This window comes from Monodelphis domestica, chromosome X (assembly GCF_027887165.1).
Source record: "Monodelphis domestica isolate mMonDom1 chromosome X, mMonDom1.pri, whole genome shotgun sequence".
NCBI lineage: Eukaryota > Metazoa > Chordata > Mammalia > Didelphimorphia > Didelphidae > Monodelphis > Monodelphis domestica.
In genome coordinates this window covers 61865806-61877655 of record NC_077235.1, presented here as the reverse complement: position 1 = coordinate 61877655, position 11850 = coordinate 61865806, and the positions used below count along the sequence as shown (strand labels likewise).

The 11850-nt window shown below is 43.9% G+C and overlaps 2 protein-coding genes across 2 annotated transcripts; one reads left to right on the top strand and one right to left on the bottom strand.

The window, feature by feature from the left end:
- Positions 1-4893: 4893 nt before the first annotated feature.
- Positions 4894-6043, bottom strand: RNF113A (ring finger protein 113A). Its single transcript, XM_001372562.4, has one exon. The coding sequence runs from the start codon at positions 5992-5994 to the stop codon at positions 4939-4941; it is 1056 nt and encodes a 351-aa protein (XP_001372599.1). The 5' UTR covers positions 5995-6043; the 3' UTR covers positions 4894-4938.
- A 63-nt stretch (positions 6044-6106) lies between these two features.
- NDUFA1 (NADH:ubiquinone oxidoreductase subunit A1) lies at positions 6107-11572 on the top strand. Its single transcript, XM_007507130.3, has 3 exons — positions 6107-6343; positions 8528-8617; positions 11462-11572. Exons 1-3 carry the CDS (start codon positions 6242-6244, stop codon positions 11483-11485), a joined length of 216 nt encoding a protein of 71 aa, XP_007507192.1. The 5' UTR covers positions 6107-6241; the 3' UTR covers positions 11486-11572.
- The last annotated feature ends 278 nt before the right edge of the window (positions 11573-11850 follow it).

Genomic DNA, 11850 nt, shown 5'->3' with positions numbered 1-11850 from the left:
AGAGTAAATGTACTCAATCATGTAACTTTGGAAAACGTGTGTAAATATGTTATTGGAATAAAATAAAGATAAGTCAATGCACAGCACTTCTGTACTGGGTTTATTTTTCAATTTTACTTATTTTTATAGCCTTACCTTCTGTCTTAGAATCAATACTGTGTATTGGTCCCAAGACAGAAGAGTAGTAAGCAATGGGGCTTAAGTGACATCCCCAGCTAGGAAATGTCTGAGGTCAAATTGGAACCCAGGACCTTCTATCTCCAGGTCTGGCACTCTATCCACTGAGCCATTTAGCTGCCTCTTTATTTATTTTTTATATATTAAGCTCACACATCTATGGCTATTTTAGATAAAGGGATTGTTGAGTTACCTGATGACATTTAGGGTTTTTTTCTTTTTTAAAAAACCCTTACCTTCTGTCTTTTTTTTTAAACATTATTTTTATTTGGTCAATTTCAAACATTATTTCTTGGATACAAAATCATTTTCTTTTCCTCCCTTCCCTCCCGCCACCCCTCCCATAGCCGACTCACGATTCCACTTGGTATCACATGTGTCCTTGATCCGAACCCATTTCCATGTTGTTTGTATTTGCCCTAGGATGTTAATTTAGAGTCTATATCCCCAATCATATCCCCTTGTCCCCTGTAGTCAAGCAGTTGCTTTTCCTGTGTTTTTACTCCCACAGTGTTTCCTCTGAATGTGGATAGTGGTCTTTCTCCTAGATTCCTCCTAGTTGTTCAGGATCACTGCATTGCCACTAATGGAGATGTCCATTACATTGGATTGTGCCACAGTGTATCTGTCTCTGTGCACAATGTTCTCCTGGCTCTGTTCCTTTCACTCTGCATCACTTCCTGGAGGTCGTTCCAGTCCCCATGGAATTCCTCCAGTTTATTATTCCTTTGAGCACAATAGTATTCCATCACCAACATATACCACAATTTGTTCAGCCATTCCCCAACTGAAGGGCATCCCCTCATTTTCCAGTTTTTGGCCACCACAAAGAGCACAGCTATGAATATTTTTGTACATGTCTTTTTCCTTATGATCTCTTTGGGGTACAAAACCAGCTGGATCAAAGGGTAGACATTCTTTTACCACCCTTTGGGCATAGTCCCAAATTGATCTCCAGAATGGTTGGATCAATTCACAACTTCACCAGCAATGAATTAATGTCCACACTTTGCCACACCCCCTCCAGCATTCATTACTTTCCTTTGCTGTCATGTTAGCCAATCTGCTAGGTGTGAGGTGATACCTCAGAGTCGTTTTGATTTGCATCTCTCTGATTATAAGAGATTTAGAGCACTTTTTCATGTGCTTATTAATAGTTTTGATTTCTTTATCTGAAAACTGCCTATTTATGTCCCTTGCCCATTTATCAATTGGAGAATGGCTTGGATTTTTGTACAATAGATTTAGCTCTTTATAAATGTGAGTAATTAAACTTTTGTCAGAGGTTTTTATGAAGATTTTTTCCCAATTTGTTGTTTCCCTTCTGATTTTAGTTACATTGGTTTTGTTTGTACAGAAACATTTTAATTTGATGTAGTCAAAATTATTTATTTTACATTTTGTGACTCTTTCTATGTCTTGCTTGGTTTTAAAGTCTTTCCTTTCCCAAAGGTCTGACATGTATACTATTCTGTGTTCACCTAATTTGTTTATAGTTTCCTTCTTTATATTCAGATCATTCACCCATTCTGAGTTTATCTTGGTGTAGGGTGTGAGATGTTGATCCAAGCCTAATCTCTCCCATACTGTCTTCCAACCTTACCTTCTGTCTTAGCATCAGTAGAGTATTGGATCCAAGGCAGAAGAAGAGTAAGGGCTAGACAATGGGGGTTAAGTGACTTACCCAGGGTCACCCAGAGACCAGATTTGAACAGAGAACCTCCCCATTTCCAGGCCTGGCCCTTTATCCACTGAGCACCCAGCTGCCCCTTCATTTGGGGTTTTCCTGGCAAAGACACTGGAATGGTTAGGGAAGGGGCTAGGGGAAAAAGGCAGCAAGGCAGAATCAGAAACTAGAGGAATAAAATACACCTGGGGATGGCATGCAGCCACCAAGTCAAAACTGGTGTATACAGAGACACACACCCAAATACCATAAATGCTACATAAAGAAATCTCGCAACATGTACAAAGCAAGCAACACTCCCGCTTGGAGCCTAAAACTTTTAAATCAATGTATTTTTCCCCCAACTCTAAGCATAACTTTTGCTTCATGGGGTTGGAAGTGCTCAGATTGATGAATTCAGCAGTCTACTCAACCCCTGAAGGCATAGAGATATTAGTACTTGTCTGTGGGTCAAATGAAGCTCAGGGTCAGCTTCAGACCCATGCTTTCAAATGTATCACTGAAGAAAAGAGTATAAAGGCATGACCCTGAGGCTCCACATGTCATAAGCAACAGTATAAAAATGTATGACCTTGAAGGCCCAAAATGATTGGGAAGAAAATGTTCACATGTATGTCCTTGACTCACTTCTTGCAATAGCCCTCCTTGAGATGGAGCAAGCCAAGGCCAAGGCCAAAGGGCAGACACCCCCTCCACAGGCAGGATGGGTGGGGCATGTGAAGGGAGGGAAGGGGCCTCCCCAACTTCCCATTAAACTCAAAGTTTTCACAAAAAAATAAGACAAGAGATGATCTGTGGGCAGAAAAATCCACGATTTCCCTTTAGGACATCCCTCTGAAAGGCATTTCAGGCAAAGTGTTTAATAGCCCACTGGCACTGGGTTAGGAGGGAAGGGCTTCACCTGTGCAGGAAAAAAGGTGCTGATGAGCTCCTCATTAGATTCAGATGAACTGATATCCTGAGGAATCTTTCACAACCTCTACAAGCAATGTCACTTCCCAAATCAGTCACTGTAAACAGCTGCCTAGCAGTCCAGTATTGGGAATGAATGGCTGTCACTGTCACCTAATAGAAGCCGACCAGATGCTAGTCGGCCAGGCACCATTTGTTCATCATGGCTACAAAGAGAAGACCCTGTCAGCCAGGGAGTTCATAATTCAGAAAGGATGTTCTCAAGATACATTCCAAAAACCTTAATTGACTGGTTGTATCCCTCAGGAGTCTTTGTGACCCCATTTGGGGTTTTCTTTTTTTAAACCCTTACCTTCCATCTTGGAATCAATATTGTGGATTGGTTCCAAGGCAGAAGAGTGGTAAGGGCTACGCAATGGGAGGTTGAGTGACTTGCCCAGGGTCACAGGGTTAGTAAATGTCTGAGGTCAAATTTGAACCCAGGACCTCCCATCTCTAGGTCTGGCTCTCAATCCACTGAGCTCCCCAGCTCCCCAACCCTCCCCCCCCTTTCGGGTTTTCGTGACCATTTTCTTCTTTAGCTCATTTTAAAGATGAGAAAATGGAGGCAAACAGGATTAAATGATTTGCCCAGGGTTAGTAAATATCTGAGGCCAGATTTGACCTCAGGCAGCTTTAGCTACATACACTACTTCATCTAACTGTCTCAGGCTAGGACAAGAAGGTGTGCTGAATATTTGCTGTGGTTTTAAACCCTTACCATATTGGTTCTAAGGCAGAAGAATGGTAAGGGATGGGCAATAGTGACTTACCCAGGGTCACCCAGCTAAGAAGTGACATTTTTGAAACCAAGACTTCCCATCACTGGGCATGGCTCTCAAATCACTGCCCCCATGCATATTTATTGTTTTTTTTTTCACTTAAAATTTCTTTTCCATGGTTACATGATTCATGATCTTTCCCTTCCCTCTTCCCTCCCCCCTCCAGGAGCTGGCAAGCAATTCCACTGGGTTATACATGTATTATCACTCAAACCCCCTTTCCATATTATTCATTTTTGTAATAATCTTTTACAACCCAAACCCCAAAGCCAATACCATATAAACCCAAGTGATAAATCATGTCTTCTTCTGGATTCTCATGAATATTTATTGTTAATGGAGTAAATGGTGAACTTCACATACTTTGGGAACCAAGGTGTCAGAGAGCAATAGTTCAGCTCCTTAGAGGGACGACTGCTTAGGTTAAGTATTTTACCTCTAGCACTTAGTAGGTACTTAACATTTACTCATCCATTAATTTATTCCTTCCTTCATAAAGGCAGCCCACTTCCCTAACCCCTCTACTTCTAAATAACCAGTATATAGTGGATAGAGCACTAGAGTCAGAAGTTAAAAATACTGCCTCTGATACTTATTACCAGTAGGATTGTGGACAAGTCACTTAATATCCCTGGGCCTTAGTTTTCACCTCGATAAAAGGAGAGAGTTGGAGTAAGTGGTCCCGGAGGTCTCTGAACCTAATGAGCTGCCCCAGTATGGAGATGAGGCAACGCCTGAGGGTTCCTAGCCTAGAAACAGGACAAAAGCCTTTGTTATATCACCATCTGCTTTGCTGCTGCCCCTAAGGACCATGGGGCTTTTCCATTGGACTGGCTGCAGAATCCTTTCATATGTAGTCTCCTCCACAGACTCGTTTCTATTGAGTTCCCCAGTGCTTAATTCTTTGTACACAATAAATTCTGAAATAAATGCTTTATTCATTCATCCCATGACACTCTAGAGAGCTTCTTCTAAGTGTACCCCAGATCTTTCCGGAACGTTAGCCAGATAGCAGGTTACTTTGGACCCTGGGTACCAGACAATCCACACCTTCCACCTTCCCTCACCCCAGTTTTGGCCTGGTACCCCAATCCAAACCTCTTCCTGCCTACTTAGTTAAGTCAGAAAGCTTTGTGGTTTTACCAGGAATCCAAGCCTCCTCTCCTCCCCACTCCAGTTTAGACAGAAATTCTCATGGTTACCAGGCAATCCAAGCCTCCCCGTTCCTCCTCTTCCTCCTGCCCCCTCACCCCCACCCCCCGGGCGCCGCTGGAGCCAGAAATTTCCACACAGCTGTTTAGTTTTAAAAGAGAGAGATTTATTGTTAACCACGCACTAGGTTTAAGTAATGGGGGTTACACCTTCATCTGAGCTATCTAGTGGGTCAGAAGTGCCCACTCTGGCCTCTGCTTGGTGTTTCTCTAGCTTGGCTATCAGGTCCTTGGCTGGGTTGAAAACTCCATTGGTTTGCTGGTCGCAGACGTAGCAGCGCTGCGAAGTGCGGAAGTGGGTGAGGGCACAGCTCTCGCAGAAGTAATGTTTGCACTTGGTCACTACGGGATTGCGGAAGGACTGGCGACAGATGAAGCATTTGAAAGGCAGGTCCTCGTCGTCGCTGCTCACTTCGTAGTTGTCCTCTTCTATGCCCCCGTAGCGACCCTCGTCCAGCTCGCGCTCCATCTGCCAGCCATGCTTGTAGTCGGAGCGATCGTGGAGGAACTTGCAGCTGTCCCCGAAGCCGCAGAAGCCGGTCTCCTTGTAGTCCTTGCAGATGTCGGGTTGGTAGTCCCAGCGCACAGTGGCACGAAGATGTTCCGGGGCGCGGATGGGCCCCTTTCTCACCATGCCCGACGAGGCGTTGCCCATGGAAGTGTCCTTAGGTTTGACGTATCTGTGATAGTTGTTGATGCCCCGGTAGATCTTGTCGTCTTCTTTGCCCCGCAGCTCCTCTTGGATCTTCTGGCTGCGTTCGAAGATGGCCTGCGCATCGTGCTCCTTCTCAGTGTCCAGCTCGTAGACAGCCGTGGCGCCCATGTCCTCGGGACCAACCGGCTTGGCAGAGCGTGTGGACTTGTACACTACACTCACGGCCGACGTAGACTCGCTCTCGTCGTCGCCGCCGCTGCTGCTGGCTCCGCTGTACGAGGTGGGCGCCTTCCTCTCTCGGCAGCTGCCGCGAGTCCTCTGGATCATGGGGTTGGGAACCAGGCGCCTCTTCTCCCGGCGGACAACTACGTTGCCCTCGTCGCTGCTGCTGCTGCTGCTATCGCTGCCTTCGTGCTGCTTGTCGAAGGCGGGCCGTTTCCGGCGACCTGCGGAGCCTTTGCGTCCCGACTTCCTGAAGAGGAACGTGCATACCGGCACAGCCGGAGTAGTGGAGGACACCTCGTCGGCCATCTCACTCTCTCTGAGGCTCCAGAGTTCCGGTGGCGCTACCTTGTGCTGTCGGGCTGTTACGTCACATCCTGTCATCAAAGGAAAAAGGAGGGCGGAGCCGCGGCGGCGGGCGCTGATTGGACCCCGCCGAGGGGGCGTGACGCGCGGGGGCTCCCGGGACGGGAAGCGACCGCAGTCACCTTACCGCTGCTGCCGCGGGCCCTTCACCTCCTGTTACTGACTCTGGCCGTGGCTGGAATCTGCCGAGATGTGGTTCGAAATCCTGCCGGGACTAGCCATTATGGGCGTATGCCTGACCATTCCGGGATTTAGCACCATCCTCATCCACAAGTACACCAATGGGGGCAAGGTAGGGTCCGGCCAACTTGACTGGGACCACCCCCCCACCCCCCTTCGCTTCCAGCCCACTGGCTCTGGAGGCCCGGGAGGGTCACCCATAGAGACCTCCTGAACAAGCTGTAGAAGGGAGAGGGAAAATCAGAGGAAGGTACAAAGAAAGGGATCATGAGGTAGGAAGTGGAGATTAAGGTAGAGAGGGTCAAGGTGGAGTGGAAAAGAAGGAATCCAGTTACTTTCCCCAAACTATTTTCACTCCATTCTTTTATTCAGGAGATGTTTATTTAGTTACAAGGCTCAGTGCTGGGGGAGGCAGAGAAGTGTCAGATTCTCAACAGCTAGCAATAACAGATATACAATCTATAATGCCCCTTAAATAAGGGGTGGAATGGTGTAGTGGATGGGGTAATTAGACTTGGGTCCTGGAGGACATGGGTTCAAATTCTGCCGCAAATACCTTCTACCGGAAGTCTTTCCTCATCCCCTTTAGCTTCAGTTATTGCCTTGACTCCCCTCCAACCCCCCTCCCCCAACTATATTGAATGCATTTTGTATATAGTTGTGTGTGTACATGCTCTCTCCCTCAGATAGAATGGAAGCTTTTTTGAAGGCAGGGAGGGTTTTATTTGAAAATACAGCCCAGTGCCTGGCTTATTGAAAGGTTGATTGAAGCTATAATGGACAAAGTGTTGAGTCAATGGACTTAGATTTCAATCCTTTATCACACATTTACCATGACAACAGCCATGTGACTTAACCACTCAGACTCTGTTTCCTCTTCTATAAAATAGGGCTTTTAAGACCTAATGCACTAATCCTATCTCACAGGATTGCTAGTAAAACCTTGAAGCATTCTATAAATGTAATATTATGTGTGGTCGGGAGGGGATGGTTACCAATTGGGGAGGCATAGGATTTTGGTAGGCAAAAATGGGAGTAGAAGCCTATTATTTCTTTGGAGTAGAAGATGGGGCTAGGAATGATGTTGATAAGGGACAGAAGAAAGCCCACTACAGAGCCTTGAGGGTCCTATATTGGAGCAAATAGAAAAAAGAAGAGTCAGGGAAGGAAGAATTAGTGAAAGAGCAAGAGAATCTTGAGAGAGCAGTTAAGGGGGGTATGGGGGAAACACAGCAGTGCCAGAGCAGTATACTGCATGGTGGCCAGGAAGGTTGACAACTTCAAAAGTGAATATTATGAAATTCTAATGACCAGGCTTGTCACCCTGCCCTCCCCCCCATGGCTTCCTAGAAATGTAGACTATGGGTGTGAACAAAGTATATAACATAAGATTTTTTCATTCTTTTTAAATCCTTAATTTTGTGTCTTAACAACTCTGAGAAAGAAGGTCATGGGCTAGGCAAGAAGGGTTAAATGACTTGCCCAGGGTCACATAGTCAGGAATGCTCTCAGGCCAGATCTGAACCCAGGTCCTCTTGACTCCAGGCCTGGCACTCTATCCATGGTGCTATCCTTAAGACTTTTTCAATATGTTGATTAGTTTTACTGAAAACTCTTCCCTGTTTTTCTCCCTTTATTATAAGTCATGACTCTCTGGGAGAGGAAAAGAATGTGTTGGGAAATGTGGATGATAAGTAATCACAAAATATAGATTCTAGGTATTGAAGCAGGTAGAGTACCAGGCCTGGGATCAGGAAGACCTAAGTGCAAATTCAGCCTCAGACACTTACATGCTGTGTGACCCTGGGTATGTCACTTTACTTCTGTTTGCCTCAGTTTCCTCATCTATAAAATGAGGAGAATGATAACGTCTACCTCCTAGGTTTGTTGTGAGGGTCAAATAAGACGATAATTGTAAAGGGCTCAGTATAGTGCCTAGTACAATTAAATGTTAGTCATCATTGTGGCATCTATATTATTAACATCTGTATATATTATATGCTATTTATATATGTAGAGGGGTGTTTTTTCCAACTTTAAAGTGATCAGAACTGAGAAGTGGAATGGATTAAATCCTTAGACCTTTGACTCCTCATTTCCATCCCTTCTTAGCATACTGCTTATCCTCTTAGCCTTTCCATTTGGAAAGTTAGTCGCCTGGTTTTTCTCTCTGGGTTTATCTTTTTTGTCTGAGCTGGGTGATAATGTGTGCCTTTGAAGTTTTCTCTTCACTTTCTGATTTCTGGCTGCTGGACCCTAAACAGCTGTGTAATGACTTCATTCTTTTTATTTACAGGAAAAGAGAATTGCCCGTAATCACTACCAGTGGAGTTTAATGGAAAGGGATAGGCGTCTGTCTGGAACGAATCGTTATTATGAGTCTAAGGTAAAGTTTATCCTGCCAGCTGTGTGTCTGAGGTGGTGGCTTGGGTTCATTTTGAAGGCATCTTAGCCTGAAGAGATGTTTCAGTTGCTTCAGAGGCACTGAAGATTATAACTTGTGATTTCCCAGTGCCTAGTAAGGTAGTTTACTGTTTCCAGTTCTGTCAAGGAAACATGAAAATAACCTGCAAAATGCTACCTAAACAAGTCTTTTCTTTTTATGGGAGGTGTGTATGTCAACTAAGCCACAGTGCATAGCTAAAAGAATTGTTAACATCTAACAGTGTTCTATCCCTTTTTTAAAAAACCCTTACTTTCTGTCTTAGTAACAATTCTTTAAGACAGAAAGGCAACAGCTAGGCAATTGGAGTTAAGTGACTTGCCCACAGTCACACAGCTAGGAAGCATCTAAGGCCAGGGGAGTCTGTTAGTTAGTGACACTGAGGTAGTGGAAGGTAAATTTAGAAGGCCATGCCAAACACAGGGAGTGTTTAGCCTGGAGAAGTCTAAGCTTGAGAGAACACAGTGTCTTAAGTTTTGAAGGGCCATCAGGCACATGAAGGAGGGATTATTCTGTATGGCCCTAGAAGGTGGAACTAGCATGGATTAATGGATTAAAGATGCAAAGAGATTATATGTTAGAAGCTGTTTTCTGACAACTTGACCTGTCAGAAAGCAGAATGGACTTCCTTGGTGGTCTTCAAGCCAAGACAGAAAGACCTCTCATCCATCTTGTTACTGTGGAGATTCCTTTTGTGTATGGCTTAGACTAGATCCCGCGGAGGTCCCTTCCAACTTGCATATTTTTCAGTTCTGGACAAATCACAGGGAACAGACCTGCTGTAGAGAAGGAGAGACTAGGAAGAGTATTGTAAAGAGCAAACTGTTGGTAGGTAGATTTTTTTTCCCAGTAGCTACAATCTGATTGTCAGGTCATCTTCCTTTTTCTACAGTGCCATGCTGAAAATGGCTTCTCATGCCTTCGAATAAACATTCAGTGTCATTGAACGTATCCACTAAGGGGCGTGATCTGAATCTCTTTTCCTTGTAAAGAATCATTTCAGAGAAGGGGAAATGATAATGATCTAGTTTCATTTTAGTTCACAGCATCGGATTTATTGATTATAGATACTTGTTTTAGAGGATTGAGGTGTAAACTCCCAAACATCTGTCCAGCTCCTGGGAAAAAAATTCTAAAAGACATACTATCTCTTCATCTAGATTGCCTCCATGATCTCTCTACGTGGATACTACCAGATATCAGAACACATAAATGACATTTTTTCAGTGCCTTCAAAAAGATACATTGACCAGATTAAACATACACACGCCCGCACGCTCTGTCTCTGTCTCTGTCTCTCTCTGTCTCTCTCTGTCTTATATAACATATCGGTTCCAAGGCAAAAGAGCAGGCAGTAGGGGTTTAGTGACTTGCCCAGGGTCGCACAACTAGGAGTCTATGTCTGAGGCTACATTTGAACTCAGGACTTCCCAACTCCAGGCCTGGCTCTATCTACTGAGCCACCTAGCTGCCCCCAGGTTTTGTCTTTTAAAATGACCACTTCTGCTCACTCACATTCCTATAGCACTTTTGAGTTTACACAGCAAATTCCTTAGAACCATTCTGGAAGGTAGAGACTGTTATTATCCAGAGTTATTCTCTCCCTTTACAGATGTGCAATGAGGTTCTGATTTTCCCTGTATCCCCCAACTTGTTAATGTCAGACTGAGGATGCCAGCCTAGGGCTTCTGACTTTGTTTAGCCCACATCCTCCCTCTGATCCTAGGAAGCATCTGGGCAAACATTGTTTCTACATCTTTTATGTGTGCTATACATAAGGGAGTTCCTGGTGAATTCCTGTTCCAGGTTTATTCCAGGGAAGATTTAGTTACCTAACAATGAAACAATTAGAAAACTTTGTTTGAAAATGAAAGTAGGTAACTCAATGAGAGCAACTCCTTGAAGGTAAAACTATTTTTGCTTTTTCTTTTAATTAATTAAATTAAATTTTATTTAATTCATTTCATTAATTCTTACTGCTTGAGTCCTCCTTTTTGTGGGTAGGAACCCTTAATTTCTGTCTTAGTATCAGTTCTAAGACAAAAGAGTAGCAAGGGCTAGGCAAATGGGGTTAAGTGCCTTGCTCAGGGTCTCACATCGAGAAAGTATATGAAGTCATTTGAACACTCCCCAACCCCACCCCTCTCTCTAGTCTCTATAGACTAATTTTATTACTGTCTAATGACCCCCAAAAGACTCTCTGTAAAAAAATTTTAAACTTTAACAGTTGGAAAACGTAGAGTGAAACTTATTGTCCCATTATGGCATTTTGGTATATGAAAGTGCTGGCTCCTTTTGTTAGATGGCCTCAGTTTTGTTTTATAACTTAAATGACTTACAGGAATAGGATTTCAATAATAGAATTCCCAGATGAGGAAGCCCTCTTTACCTATGTAGGTCTTGTACCTTCACTATAATTTATAGTCTTAAAATTGCTTGGAGCATTGAGGAGTTAAGCAGTGTGTTCAGGGTCACTTACATTGGCAGAGGTGGGATCTGAACCCAGATCTTCCTGGCTCTAAGGCCAGCTCTTGCCGATCTGCCATAGTGCGTTTCATCACTTATCATATATACATCTGAACATTGCTACACGTCCTTTTGGAAATGAGCAGAGTGTATGATTTTAAAATATATATAATGGTACATGTAATAATGGATATGTTGAAATAATTGGTTTTTATGTCCATTTAAATGCAGGTAAGGAGTGATAGCTACTTTGTAGAGTTAGAGGCGAGAAATGTTAACCAAAAGGATTTGCATTTATTTCCCCTTTAAACTGTTTTTCAGGGGTTGGACAACTTACCCGAGTAACCATAACTTGACCCGTGATGGCCACCGTCTGACTGCAGAAAGGTTATACCATATGTTGGCTGGTGCACATTAAAGACAAAACAACTACCTGGAGAGCAGGTCTTTTTTTTGCGTTCAACCCACACCCCCTTCTCTGCTCCTTTTAGATAGACACATCCATGAAATCGGACCCTGAGTTCACTCACAAGGCCTCAGAAATCCAAAGTAGGCTTCCAATATCATAAGTATTTCAATGTGGCGGAATCAAGGTTTCTTCAGAGTGGGCTAGGAAAGCCTATGGAAAGACATCTAATTGCTTTGGTTCTCTTTTCTGGAGGAATTTGTCTGTTCCTTTTGTCATAAAAATAAAATGAGTTACTCCACAT

Excerpts from the sequence above, each read along its gene's own strand:
- RNF113A (XM_001372562.4), bottom strand. The coding sequence starts at position 5,994 with ATGGCCGACGAGGTGTCCTCCACTACTCCGGCTGTGCCGGTATGCACG.
- NDUFA1 (XM_007507130.3), top strand. The coding sequence starts at position 6,242 with ATGTGGTTCGAAATCCTGCCGGGACTAGCCATTATGGGCGTATGCCTG. Across the intron at positions 6,344-8,527 it reads AGTACACCAATGGGGGCAAG|GAAAAGAGAATTGCCCGTAA; the intron begins GTAGGGTCCGGC and ends TTTTATTTACAG. Across the intron at positions 8,618-11,461 it reads ATCGTTATTATGAGTCTAAG|GGGTTGGACAACTTACCCGA; the intron begins GTAAAGTTTATC and ends ACTGTTTTTCAG.